Genomic DNA, 14,854 nt, shown 5'->3' on the forward strand with positions numbered 1-14,854 from the left:
ATTTTACAGGGTTCTCATTTTAAAGCGCGTCAGCTTAAGACACTGAACTGTTGAGGACAGAGTTAGTGTTAATTAGCTAGCCCTAACCTGAACAGCTGACAAAATCTGCTAGCGACTGTCGTCATTTCAGCCAACATAATCAACGGTTGTCAGCCAGAAATGAAAGCCACATGTGCGAGCTCGACAGGCGTAGCGACGCCAACTGAGGCCTTAGAAAAGGGGGTCAATTAAAAATTGTTGATTTGCACTGGAAACAGGCGAAATTTCACACCTCTTGTTTTGAGAAAAATAAGATTTAAATGCTCAATAATGGATTAAAATGACTTGTTGAGATGGATGTTTTGCAGTGTAAGCTTTTTGCAATGTGTTTTAAACCCCTACACAAAGGGAGGAGTGTTATTTTTAATTCTAATACTGCAGAGACAGCACACCCACAGTATAACGTGTGTATATTGTGTCGAGGCTAATGATGAAGTGTGTATCTAGCTTCCCTTTCACACGCCTAACTAACCCATCGCTGCCCTTCCCTCTCCTGCAGCCATGTTTTCCTGAAGGTTTACTGTGTAAGCAATCTTAATGACACCTGCATCCCGCCCTCTGATCTGTTGACAAATTGCATTCCACTGCAGGGTGTATAAATGTGTGTGTGTGTGTGGACTGACGGGACAGCGAAAAGAAGAAACTTTCCACCAAAGTGATTACGAAGCATTCCTCTGCTCCTAATCCTGTCCTGGATATAATCAAATATTAACAGACATAAAGTACACATTCAAAAGACTATCTTCCTTCTGCAGTAATCAGACACAGTAAAGCATACAGACAACCTTCAGACCATTTGCATTACAGGCTGATTACAGGCACTGTCACTGTTATTAGCTACAGACTGTGGATGTTGTCTGAAAACAGGTGCAGGCTCAAAGGCACTTGGAGCAGGCAGGTCTGACCTTTGCCCTGGTTCCTAGGCGGCAGCGGCGGCCCGTCGGCCACGGGAGAGGAGGTGAGGTCGGTAGAGGCGCTGTACATCTGGTTGGTGAAGGCGCTGTAGGACAGGCGCTGCTGTTTGTCCCTCTGGCTGATGAAGCCCGGGAGGGAGAGCTTGTCGTGGGGGGAGAGGCTGGAGGAGTGGCAGAAGCTTTGAGGCCTCGGGGAGCGGTCCTTCTTTGAGGCCTCGGGGAGCGGTCCTTCTTGATGGGACTGGGCTGCGGAGGGACAGAAGACATCAGGCTAGGAATAAGTCTGGCATAATAACCTAACACATAGATACTTTAGAGGAATAGTTAAACATTTTCACTTTAAACAGATTAAACAAAAGAGATGTAATGTGATAATTATTGAGCTTTAGAGGTGCTGGTAGGCCGATTACCTTTGGACAGAGCCATGCTAGCTGTTTTCCCCATTTTCCCACTAAGCTAACTGGCTGTAGCTTCATATGAGTGGTATCAATCTTCTCATCCAAGTCTCAGCCAGAAAGCATCTAAAAATGTTGAACTATTCCTTTAAATTGTTGAAAATCTATCTGCTCAACCTTAAAAGTGTTAAAACTAAATCCTCCCTTGGATGCTTGTGCACTGTGTGTGACGTTAAAAACTCAGCAAGCACAGATTTGGTGAATTGCAGTCCAGAAGATTTCTAGTTTAAATAAAACCATTGTTTCAACTGTATTTCAATGACTTTTTAAGCATCTAACTGAGACCTGCTTCACATTCAAATATGGTCATTAAAATGTATGTAAAACAATGCCCAAAAACATATTTTTAACCTTCACGTCAGACAACTTTTGACTTACAAAGTGTTTATTTTTGAGTGAACCCATTTTCCTTCGTCTTGCCTCATTTACTACTTAATGCACCATTTTCAAGGTTGCTTTGCACTACGGTGTATTGACACTACTGTAAGTAGAATAAATTGGCATGTCTACACACGTATGATGGTCGGGCCAGTGGAAAGTTGTCAATATTAAAAGCAGCATTTTGCTCTTTAATTCGGTGTAAATTACAGACTTGTTGATGCTTTAAAGCATCTTAACATGTCATCTTCCTTTGCCCGGTTGCCATATGATTCTTTATTGTTTCCATGAAAGCAAAACAAACAAGCAAGCAAACCAAAAAGGCTCTACTAACTGAGTCACAAGCAGTTGCCAAATTCAGGCCAGACAGTCAACAACAGCAACATAATAACGGCCATCAGGATGATTGTAATAATAATGTTTGTTGTTTTTATTTATAATAACACAAAAAGATGTAGGTGCAGCTGTTGTTAAAGTGTTGCAGAATCCAAACACTGAGCTCTAGGGGAAAGCTGCTCGGCCATCAGACTGACTCATATAAACATTAATAGTTTCGACAGCACCGTACGGGGGTTGCTGTTGACGACCTGACCGAATTCAAGCTCAAACAAGTGAACGCGATGCTCTGTTCGAACCTTATCATCGAGGTCGTCATCGCTCTCGTCCATCTCCTCCAGTCTGAGGCTCCACTCGTACTCCACATGGATGTGAGGGTTGAACTTCCCCTCTGCGGCCTGCACAAGCTGACACACACACACACACACACATTAATCACTTATTCACATGAAAAATAGCTACAAAATTGGCTGCAAATATATTCAGAAACACAACTGTTTAAACAAGACACAATCAACAATAAATGGGGGGGAGGAAGGGGACAATTAAATGTGCTAATTTATTTATTTATTAAAGATTTTACACTGCATTTAAAATGGCTTTTTTTTGTCTGCAGGTTCACACTAGCGTTAATAATGAACATACATCAACAATTACTTCCACTCTGCTGTCACTGTTGCCTGAAGCTGGAGACAGACCTTTGACTGCCATCTAGTGTTCTGAATAATCTGCCTCATAACTGGTCACCACGTTTAATCAACCACTTTGTATACTCCGCAACCTTTTGTTCATTTGTCCGAGAAGCTGTATGTATTTTTGGATGATTTAGTGATTTTTTTTTAGCCCATTAAAATCCACTCTGATGTCCAAGATCACCAGCTGAGCTCTCCCGTACTTACTGCCTCCTCACACTGAATGTTCCTCAGTCGCCTGGCAACATCCAGCGCCGTCTCTCCGTTCTGATTGGCTGAAGGGAGCGGACGGATAATCAACAGTTAGAGTCTGATACGTGCGTACAGATGACTTTAACGAGGCGATGAACCTCGACATGTGACTCACGGATATCAGTAGCCGGCTTGCCCCTCAGGAGTAACTTGAGGCACTCGGGCTTCTCGTACATGCAGCAGTAATGCAGGGCAGTGTTCCCCCACTCCGTCTGCTTATCCAGGTTACCGCTGGGGAAAACACACACACGCGAACACACACGTAGTCAGGACATAGGTCACGAGCCTGAGGGTGTTTTCCACAGTCCTGTAGCTTCTAGTTAATGTGTTATTACCCAGGGTTTTGTGATTTAGCATCAGAGGAAAAAAGCTGGAAAAGGTTTTTTTTTTTTTTTAAATCCAGAAATGTGTTTTCCCTTGAAAAGTCTGAAGTGAACAATTAAATCAGTCACAAGAACAGCAAAATGTGGATGTGGGTAATGAGATCGACTATTAGCTGTGCAAAACCAACTTCACGCTATGATGTTACAGCAGATAAATAATTCTGTTTTTTTAGATCTCTAGAAGCTCCCAGAAAGGGCAAGAGAAATATTTTAAATAATGAGGGCTAAGCATGACACAGTATGGGCACAGCTATTAATTAATGAGACGGTCCCACTTGTTTCTGTGGAGGCTGTGTGCAGTTGGAGCAGTGGTGGGTAAACAATTGAAAAGAGAGGAATAAATTAAGGCAGAGAAGAAAAGTGCTTGACCCATTTCTGTTTGCCTTGTGGGAATGTGAGCTGAGCTGTGCAGCGCTAAGCTTTCCCCTGCACTTCCACTGCTCTGCTACAGACTGAAAGCACAGAACAAGAAAGACTGAAAGCAGACACACACAGATCAGATCAGATCTAATACCGAGTGTTTCCACAAAACTCTTGTTTGCTGCATAATTTTCCTCTAAACCACTGGTGCGTTTGAAGAAAATAAAACAGTTTAACTCGCGTGAAAAGCCAAAGCAAATCCACATTCTTATGTAATCTTATTCTAGCTTTTTTTTTGGTGAAAAAAACTCTTTAAAAAAATTTACCTGTTCTGCACAAGGAAGTCCACTAAGTGCAGTGAGGTCTGGTCAGCAGTCCGTACAGAGTAGTGCAGTGCGGTCTCTCCGGCTTCCTGCAGGGGGCCATCAAACACAGCAACGACACACAGTGAGACAATCTTGGGCAGCATCCATTCTGTATTCTCTCCCTCTCCGTGTCTCTTTCAGCATTTAAACAAGCCGCAGTAAACAAAATGGCTCCTAAAAATAATATTTCAGCAGGCATGAAGCAGAGATTTGTACATTTCTTGCAGAAGTCTTGCAGAAATTTAATTTGTCTCCATAAAACTAAAACTAGACGTCATTTTGTTAGACGCAGTGGAGATAAAAGATGAAATATATGGTAGTGAGGAATGTATGTGCTGTATATTTTGGTGGCATCTTGGCATCTATAGGGTAGAGTAAGGGCTGTATTTAGTCACGCATCCCTGTCGTGTTGCCTGGGTTTGGGGGGGAGGGGTGGGGGGGGATGTCACTGTGCTGTCTGCAGCCATTCAGATGTACTGACACCAGCAGATCAGATATCGGTGAGTCAGACTTCATAGCACAGACAGCAGCAGCAGCAGCAGCAGCAGCAGCAGCGGCTCCCTCTGTCACCAACTGATATCCTCTTTTATTCTGCTGCCTGCATTGTACACTTAATTTTTCATTACAGAACCACCATGCCTGCGTTGACCCATTTATGTCAGATTAGGTCTGATCACGGATGTTGTTTACGGCACAGTATCCTCACCATCAACCGCTTGTTATTTAACTTTCTTTCATGCCTTAAAGCAGCGGCGCAAAAGGGCTGCGGAAACAAAGAGAAAACAGGCTGAACCACAGAATAAAAAGCAGAGACAGAGAACGACGCTGCCACAGATGTCGTCATCTGAGTAAATATGAACTCAGAATGAGATGATGCCCAACGATGTGGTGGAGGCTGCTGGATATCACCACCTGCTGGTGAAGTTATCCGCATGACTCAAAATTTTCCAACTGTTACACCCATTTCGAACCGCCAAATAATTCACCAACTGGTAGAAATGTGTCAGCATCGGCTCTCCTGCTGGGAGTAAACCTCACATGAGGATGAACCACTGCAGTAAACTGTGCAGAGCTCCGAGAGAGGGATATTTCTACGGTCTATAAGTCTAAAATATGAGATCATGGTGTGTGTTAGAAATATACAGCAGCCAGGTATGAGGAGATTATGGGACGAGGATTACAGGTAACATACTGATCTAGAATGTCAGTTTTACATGATGTGCATCTCAATGTTTGGCTTTATGTAGATTTTAGGCTTTCCTTCTCTGAAACATGGTGCCACTTCTATTATATTCTGTTTCCTATCACAAATAAACAGAGAATATTCATATTTAAGAAGCTGCAGCAGTGAAAGTTGATCCACAAACCTCAGTGTCAACCGTTTTCACTTGGTCTACTTCTTCCAGAAAGTAGTTCCAGTGAACTGTCTTAGAATACCTATGTCTCAAATGATAATGGAAAACAATATGATAATGTGAAAGGGATCGCTTGAAGTGAATTATCACCTGAATCTGCAGCTCTTCTCAGCTTTTAAAATGAGTTTCAGCTCATTGTTTATCGGTACAACCACCACTTTACTGTTTTGGTTTACTATAACCGCTCTCATCATTTCCAGCTACAACAGGCAACTATTTTCAAGGAAAAAGCTCTAAAAACCTACTGTACACTGCCTATTCAGTACCAAACAGCAGGCAGACACAGGTAGAGACCATAGTAGTGAACATAATGGAGCATTTAGCAGCTAAAGAGCCAGATATTTTCTTCAGGAGTTGGTGGAGAGCTTAAGAGAGTGAATAATAGAATTACATTCACCAGATGGACAGAAACATGACTCCCAGTATGTAGTGCAGACTATACTCAACTATACCCAGTTATTTTTCAGTCAGCATTGGGTGTACCCACTTTTAAATCCCCTCTGATGGACATCATTTAGTAGTTTTCTGTGAGCTGAATTTGTTTCCCAGCATGCTAAAGGAATGACGTAGTCGTCCAACTTTGATGAGTGGATGGAGTTAAGAAATACTTCACTCAAAATGTATAATTATGTGATTGTATCACCAAGCGTCTGTGGGTCAGTACTGATTGCAAAATCTGCACCTCTTCTTCTGTTAATGTCACAACGATCCTTACTCCCTGAAGTCAAGCAGCCATTTTTGGGTGAGCTAAATATGCCTGTCTCACATGTCACCGTTTATAACACAGGGCGTTTATGCTGTGCTGGACAAGCTGCTTTAAATAAAATAAATAAGTATACCCACTTCTCCAGGCACCACTACACCACTGACAGCTCCCAATAAATGCTAATGTTGCTCTGTAAAAGCTTGATGTGTAAATAAGCAAATGTTTGCAAACAAGTTTGTTTTTGAGTTGGGGTGAAGGCAGAAATCTCAGAGACGATAAATAAACAAATAAAACTAAAATTATCTTCATGACTCGATACTACTAGAGGCAAGTGAGTGAACATGCTTATTGATATGGGTGAACCTGACCATTGTGCATGTATCCATTGACTTAGAGGACTCACCGGCCCCACCTCTGGGAGCGGCTCCATTAGTTCCACCCCCTCTGCATAAACCTGGATGAGGGACAGCAGATCCCTGGACTGAACCGCCTCAAACAGCTCGATCATTTTAGCTGCCGCAGAAGTGCACGTCTTCCTCGCATACTTGTGGTCCACATATTTAGCGGTGATGAACTCCTTCCTCACCGTCCTGTGCCGAAGAGGAGGAATTCAGTCAGCTGTTTTGGACACGAAACAAATCTGGGTTTTCAGGCAACTTTTTTTTTTTTTTTGCTCAGAGTACTCACATGTCACTGGATGGAGTGGGCTTTGGTGAAGGGGAAGAAAGGTTTCCCTCCATGATCTCATTAAAACTACTGTTCCCTACATTCTTGGCCAGCTGGGGGAGAAAGAAGAAAAAGTCAGCATCATGTATCTCTGCTGCTTCAGGGATCAAATTCTGCTCTCTCCTGTGTTTCCACTACTCTTTCATTATTTCTAATATTATATCTAATAAGCAGAGACGAAAATAGTAAAAGGCGTGCACTGCTGTCTCAAAAAACACTATTTATTCACTCGGTAGACCGTTTTCTCTGACTCACCAAGAGTTCTGAGGTTCCTAGCTTGTCAAGCTCCATAGACTGGATGCGGGAGATGTGGACCCCCATCTCTCTGTGGATGCCGGAGCACTCGATGCAGGTCAGGATCCCCAGGTTGGTAGACAGCCACTTAGGATCTATAAAGATAATATGAGAAAATATGGATATACAATGCCTCAGATTTAAGCCAATACTGGGACAAAAAGACACATGTTGTCCCTGTCACTACCGTCAAGTATCAACTACCCTTATATTCTATTTCAGAATAGAAAAGGAAAATATTTTCCAGCACTAAAAAGCATAAGTCCTGCCCTCTACTGAAAATACATGTTGTGTGGCTGCATTGTATTCTAGTCCTTTAAGGCTGCTGTCAGCAGAGAAATTGGTTTCTCAGCGTCCCTACATTTGATTTATTCTCGTATGATTGTAGAACTTGGGAGAAAAATGGTGAGCCTTGACAGAAGCTATTACTCTTCTGAGAGGACTAACTCTAAAAACCACTGACATCGACGTTTAAAGATAGATTTCTATGCGTTTTCTGCTACGAAACTGTGCTTCTGACTGCCTTAACGAGACGCAACACATTCTAAATTTGGTCAGTTTTCTGTGTTGATCCAAAAAAACAAACTAACCACGAAACAAAACAGGCCCAGAAATGCAATTATAAGCATAAGTTTTCTGTGATATACAGTAGTATACACATCCCACAGCAGACTTTCATTAAAGCGAGTGGGACAGATCTATGGCCTCTATAAAGGCTTGTGGCATTTTATTTCTGCTGCAGCTTCATGTTGATGAATAAGAGTAACTTCCTCACACTGAATCAAAACCACAGATTTACTATATAGACAACATTTCTATCAGTCGGATCTTCGTCAGGTCAAAAATTGGATTTTGTCATGACGATTTTACCTGATAAAAACATGATTTCAGCTGATGAGATATGTATTTTTACATATAAACCTTGCTCTTAAATTAAGTGGATGCTTAAACCAAAGCTTTATTTATTATTTATTAATTTTATTTATAAATCATCAATAGACGGACCACTAGAGGACTGTCGTCACAGTCACATCATCCTGCAGGAGGGAGATAGAGCCCATTGCGTATCGGCACAAGTACTCTGAGATGTAGCAGAGCCATGTGACGACTTCACGCGGCGCCCTCTAAACCGCAGGGATTGACCGGTATCTGATGCAATCTGGGAGATTTAGGCGGGCGTTGTTGAACACTGTTGCTGCCAGTCAGTGACTGGTGAACACCAGGCCGACGCCGGTGGAAACGTCGGAGGGGAGCCCAAAAACCAATGAGTCATACACAGAAAAAACAGGCAGGAGGCAGGCACGTGCACATATTTTCACAACATAGAACAGATGCGAGCTGGCGATAGGTCACAGAGTGCATGTTAAGCATGATGAGTTGATGCACGGTGACCTCTATAGCTGCTTAATGCTAAAGCTGCAAAGCTGTGTATGATAGAGGGAGATCCAGGGAGAATATCAAATGAGATGGAGTCATCTTACTACTCAGACCAGAGGGAACAAAGTGGTGACCTTCAAAAGTCATTACAATGACCTTTTAACCATGAAGTTAATTTTATGCGTTTCGGGGAAGGAAATCCTGTCAGAGCAAAGCCTAAAATTAATTGTGATTTAAAAAGAAAAGCAACAGGAATCGAAGAGGAAACAGAGCTTAAACCCACATCTGGAACATGAGTTACTACTGAAACGGTGTACACGAGCGGACGCAGCAACAAGAGTAAAGACATGACAAATGACCTCCCCTCTCTGCAGATTGCAGGGGTCGACGGAGCGTGTGTGACTTATGTAACAACGTGATGTAATGATGTTGTTTCTCAAAGCGTAGAAATGTTTTTTTTTCTCCCCCCCTCAGAGCATAAAGTCCTCCCGTCATTCGGTGAGCTGGGTGTGCGCTTGTGTTGACAGCGGAGAGTGTGTGTGTGTGTGTGTGTGTGTGTGTGTGTATATGCATATATATACCACATCTGTGTGTCAGAGGGCCTAAATGTCTACGCCACTCCTGAGTGCTGAGTCTTTGCTTCCTAATGCGGGGGAGGATCAGGATGGGGTTGTGTCCTGAATGCTAACAACGTTCCCGCACACACACTTACACACACACTTGTTTCTTAAAGCGGGTATTTGCAGTGCAGCTTGTTCAGTTAGCATATAAATGAAGGACACCGAGTTCAGGGCTGTGACATTGCAAAGGAATCAAAATTGAAGTGTGGCTTTAAATAAAACATTTGTCCGCAGTTTAAATCAGAAAACGCTGAAGTGAAGGTGTTCGTCTTTTCATGTAACAAGGTGAAGGTTGACTAAGCACAAAACAGGAAGGGGGATATATATACAGACAAACAGCAGCAGTACACACCTGCAGCTCCGCAGTCGCAGCAGACTTCGTTGCCTGGCATGCGCAGCACGTCTTCTATGATGGCTTTAGTCAGGTCCTCTAAACCGTCCTCACCTCCGCTGCTCTGCTCACCGCGAAACGCCATGTTCAAAGCCTCCTCCTTACTGTTGGTCAGCACCGAAATCCAACTGTATGAGGGGAACACATCGTGTTCGTGTAACAGGATTAGGTCAGTTGACAACAACATGAAAACACAACTAGATATAAAGTAACAAAAAATCTATAGCTGTAACTGTCCTAATATGATGATTATTTTCCTAAATCAGGTAATTGTGACAGGTGACCATCACAAATATTGTATTTTGTATTTCTTAAAGCTCACAGCTCAAGACAAAGATATTCAGTTTACAAACATATAAAACGGAGAAAAATCCTCCTCCTTTTTCCAGTAAAATGACTCAAACAATGAATCAGTTGTATAAATATTTGCCAGTTATCTTTCTGGCAATCGAGTAATAATTACTGCTCTAGAAAAATGAGAAATAAATCACATAAAAATTTAGATTACAGCTATGAAAGATGTTGATTTCCATCCTCTGTATTACTGGTCCCAAGAGACATGCATTCTTCTTTACACACAAATCTTGTGAGGCAATAAACTTAAACCGCAAAAGATTCTCTAAACATTCTTCCTATAACTACCGATAACAATAGCACTACTTAAACTCGTCTTATATCTATTCCCTCTTTTTGTGCTAGCAGGTTCACTTTGAAGAAGGTAAAACAGATGCTTCACTGCGGTCATTAAGAATCACACAGGAAACACTGTAGCTGCCTTTCAAACATGGCCTCCTGCAGTTCTCTAACACACACACTAACAAGCTGGGCTTTATGAGGCTGACGTCAGCACTTCCTCTGTCATTGTCACTCAACCCTGTATGCAAAGGCAGTGGCCAGACAGGGAGTAGGCACATAAACCGATGTGAGATCTGTTTATGTTTATCTGTATGTGTGAAAAAAAGAAGATATTTTAATCCACAGATGCGTAGGTGCACAGATGCTGAGCCAAAGCGTTTTTTTGTGTGTGTGTTTACTTTATATTATCCATTATAATATGCTACCTGCCTAATTGAGGGGGAGCGTGATTGCACAAAGCAGGAACCCTATGGAACACTAAATATTTCATGGAAAATCCCATGAAGACGCTGCTGCAGTTTGAAGAGCGTGACAGAAGCGGCAGTGAGGAGCAGCAAGCTTGATCCCAAAGGACGCCATGTACATGGAGGTACAGAGTGTTCGAGCAGCACTGAACCACAGCGAGGCATCGGAGTGAGAACACGCAAGCCCAGGGCCACAAATAAAAGTGTGTTTCGAGAATGTTTCTGTGTCTGCACAAAGCTCAAGAAGAATCAGTTTTTGGTATGTTTCCGTGTGTTTCTGAGGGTTTAATTTCAGTTCATCCGGCTATGAAAGAAGGGAATGGCAATATTTGTTTGATATTTTAATTATCATTGCCCTTAATTAACATTTAATGTAGAAAAAGTCAGATAACACCTCTTATTTTACCTCCTGCATATATTTAACATGGGAAAGTCCTCTGCATCTGATATTGTTTCAACAATGGGAAAATCTCCACAATTCATTTCATTTTGGTCTTCAGGCAAAACATCATAGTGGACAAAACAGATTTACAAATAAACTTAAATTTGACATAAATAATGTTAAAAAAGTAAACACAGATATTAGCCACCTGATTAGCTATTTTGCTAACTGCATTGGGACAACAAGCTAGCTAACTAAGCCAGTCGTTTGGTTAGCCAACCACCTTTTCATCTACAGTCATCGCAAACATTATTATGCATTAGTTATTGTTTCTTTACTGCTACATGCCGCATTGTGTTTTTCCTCCCTGCTGTCTCTCCTTACTCTATCAGGTGCTCCTCATTGGGGCTGACTGGCGGCCCTGCACCCATATTTAAGGGAGGCTGGAGAAGCCGGAGCTCTCTCGCTCAGACAAAGCATCGGTTAGCTTCTGTTTGCTCCTTTGTGTTCTACTCTTTGAGGGCGGAGGTCTGGTAGTCCAGTTTTCAGTTCTTTGTGTCTTAGTTTAGTTACAATGGGAAGCTTTAAGGCCTACAGCCCAATGCGTGGCTGGCCCAGACCTCCAGACTCCCACAGTTTCTGTTAATTAATGGCATTTAGGAATGTAAAGATGTATCACCTGACAGTTAAATCGTGATATCAATGAGTGAAGACTCAAATCGGTGAGCTGACAAATGAATTGTGCTATCAAAGAGTGAAAGCTTCAGTTTCACTTTTACTGAAGGAAAATAAGGAAATATATGCTGTTTTACACAGTTTATACCCTACCTCAGAAATAAAAAAGGACTCTATAGTTAAACTCATGAGTTACATCCCTGATGGCGTTATTTGAAAATAAAATCATTTTGTATTGTCCTTTTTATATGTTGCTGGTCACAAGAGTGAAGAATCATGGCTGAAAATTTAGCACAACTATTAAAAGTTGACAGGAAACTTAAGGATTATTTAATTAAACGTTTGTTAAATGTGTGTGTGGGCGCCTGCCTACGGACATGCATGTGTGTGACTTCATGGGAAACAACAGTGTGAGGTTACAATGACCTGAATTACTGGTGACCACAAATCTCACTGCTATCCTCAGTACCACCCACTCACACAAAACTCTTTCTGCGCCTCACAAAGCAAAAGCACTTATTGTATGCAAGAGTGACAACGGCATTGAAAGAGCAGCCGCTAACTAACCGGCCATTAATAAAAACCTTTAGGTCACACACAAATATCTAACTCGTTCTCTGGATTTTTAGCGTTAAAGTAAAAACCAAGCAGAACAACATGATGTATTTATTTTTTTTGTATTTACAAAAGTACTCACATGACAAACTCTTGCTCATCTTCAGCCTGGAAATGATATGTCCGGTTATCTGTGGAATACAGAGACAAAGGCGTTAAGTAAGCAAATGTTTTATCTTGCATGTTATAATAGTAAAAGCCACTGAGACAGTAAACTATTCAAATGCATCGCCCGTCTGTTTGATACCTGTTGGACAAGCAGTATAAAAATAACCACGTAGTTCTTCCACATGTTGCTTGATGTTTTTAAGAGGCAGGAATCTCCAAACTGTCTCATACCAACATGCATATAACCAAATGTGTGCATGCGTGTGTAAAACTTACGAGAAATGAGATCAAAACACTTCCTGTCCTCAGTGCTCGGCTTCACCTGGCAGGTGAGCAGGTTGAGTTTGACCGGCTGCCTGTTGGACTGTGAGCACAAACGGAGACATCAGACAGGAAATATACAATCAATGCAATCAAGAATTTGTATATTCACACAATTAAAGCTACAAAATGATGTGACACAGAAACAGGATGAACCCTCTTGTCCCCATTAAGAAACTGGACTGTGCTGGCTGGGATGTGTGCGGTCACAATGGGCCCAGTTGGCACATGTATACTGAGCATTGTCTCCTCTGCCAGTGCCCAGGCAGGGGAGGGGCAGGGGCACGTGCTAATGAAATGCTAACAGGCTGTGATGAGCCTTGGAGCTCGGCTGGCCTGCTGGCAGCCCGCCATGTCAACTAGAGTTCAGCTGCCACAAGGACTGAAGAAAAAAGAAGTTGGAGTGGCCGTAAACCGACTCCAGACAGGGAGAAATGATTATAAGCTCTCATATAACTACCACTCAGTCGACCAGAGTAGACAGATAGGTTAAAGAGCTAGACTCTTCATGGCCCAACGTAACAAAGGGAAACCTTTTATATCACATCTGAGGGCAACCACTTCCCCCCAAGCTTTTTGTAGCAAATAGAAATGATGTTATGTTTGAGGTAGCGTCTGTCTGAAGGTTTAAATCATGCTCACACCCTAAAACTATAAAGACAGCAAATGTGAACGATAAAATTGTAGAGGATCATGCACTATGAAAGTTACTAAAACTGTGTCATTTACTGAAGGAATACAAGAAAGGCTGTTAGCTTTATCTAAATCTGGGGCCAAACATCAAAGGAAACAACTTGTTGAACTGATTCAATTACATCAGGAATGTTAAATGTATGTACTAAAAGATGTAAAACCTGCCTATATTACAAAACACATAAAATCCCAATTTTCTATCTGTAACTTGAACCCCTCAACTGTGCATTCAAGTACCTTCTAATCTATGAGGTTAGACAAACAAACTGTGCCTTTATACGTACAATTTACTGTAGATTATAATTAAAGTTTAAAGATATGTTTGATTTATAGACAAATAATGAAGAAAAGATCCTCCACTGTTTTAGACTAACAAACAACAGGCAACAATTTGATCTGCCAAGAATCTTCCTCGGGTCTACAAAGCAAACGTTAACTCTGTATACATTGTAGGGAGGTTCATTCATAACCAAAGGGACATGGTAAAACATATAATCTTCTTAAAGTTGTCTTATTCTATTTAGTTTTTCTCTTTAGTGTTATTTCACATCATTTATTGTTGGGGTTAGTTGTCTATAGTCCAAGTATCAAGCAACTATCACAAAAAACGTGTCTTCTGTTTGCTTTTTGATCCACAATAATATGGATCAAGTCATTTTTAGTTTGACTGATTATTATAGTACCATTAATAGTTATCAATCAGCTGAACTTCTCTATACAAGAAGGAGTTAACCTCAGGGTTGGTAGACACTAGGAAGAGCAAAACAATAATCCTCTGTCATCTTTTAGGAGCTTCATCTAACAGTACTTTGGATGATACAATATAATCATTTTAAAGTATAGTGACAGACGGGTTAAAATGGTAAAACTTCCTGAATCCAAATGAAATGTTTCCTGTTTTTTCATCTTAATATCTGTGCCTGGTGAGCCACCTGCCACTGCTCTGCCACAATTAGCTAAACTTCCTGATTGTGCCAAGCTGCTCAGTCCGCTAGCTCTCTTTGTCCGAGGCTCGGCAGGGATGTTGCAAAACTCAAAAGGCAGACAACGTTAGTGACTTTAACAGATTTCTTTAATTCAGTAGACGGGAGAGACGAGAACATCACGCTGTGCGGCCGCTACTGCAGCTGCACCAGAGAGGAGACGACGCTACAGACGTGCCAGCATATACAGTAACACACTCGCTCTGAGATGAGTCACCGAGGCCAGTGCTGAGAGGTTGGAGGGGCGAGGGTGGGGAAGGGGGGAGGGGGGTGT

At 41.9% G+C, this 14,854-nt stretch overlaps 1 protein-coding gene across 1 annotated transcript in view; it reads right to left on the minus strand.

Annotated features, from left to right (window-relative positions):
• Window positions 1-14,854, minus strand: part of asap1b (ArfGAP with SH3 domain, ankyrin repeat and PH domain 1b) — a gene marked incomplete in the record, with an annotated part of 39,625 nt that overhangs the window by 6,158 nt on the left and 18,613 nt on the right. The window contains 11 exon segments of the mRNA XM_035657008.1: window positions 945-1,167; window positions 2,422-2,529; window positions 3,022-3,089; window positions 3,182-3,297; window positions 4,136-4,221; window positions 6,699-6,885; window positions 6,983-7,074; window positions 7,277-7,410; window positions 9,665-9,831; window positions 12,558-12,606; window positions 12,860-12,947. Of these exon segments, the coding sequence (XP_035512901.1) occupies window positions 945-1,167; window positions 2,422-2,529; window positions 3,022-3,089; window positions 3,182-3,297; window positions 4,136-4,221; window positions 6,699-6,885; window positions 6,983-7,074; window positions 7,277-7,410; window positions 9,665-9,831; window positions 12,558-12,606; window positions 12,860-12,947 (1,318 nt within the window).

The sequence above is a fragment of the Morone saxatilis genome, unplaced genomic scaffold (genome assembly GCF_004916995.1).
Source record: "Morone saxatilis isolate NCDOM2014 unplaced genomic scaffold, NCSU_SB_2.0 Contig0, whole genome shotgun sequence".
Lineage (NCBI taxonomy): Eukaryota > Metazoa > Chordata > Actinopteri > Moronidae > Morone > Morone saxatilis.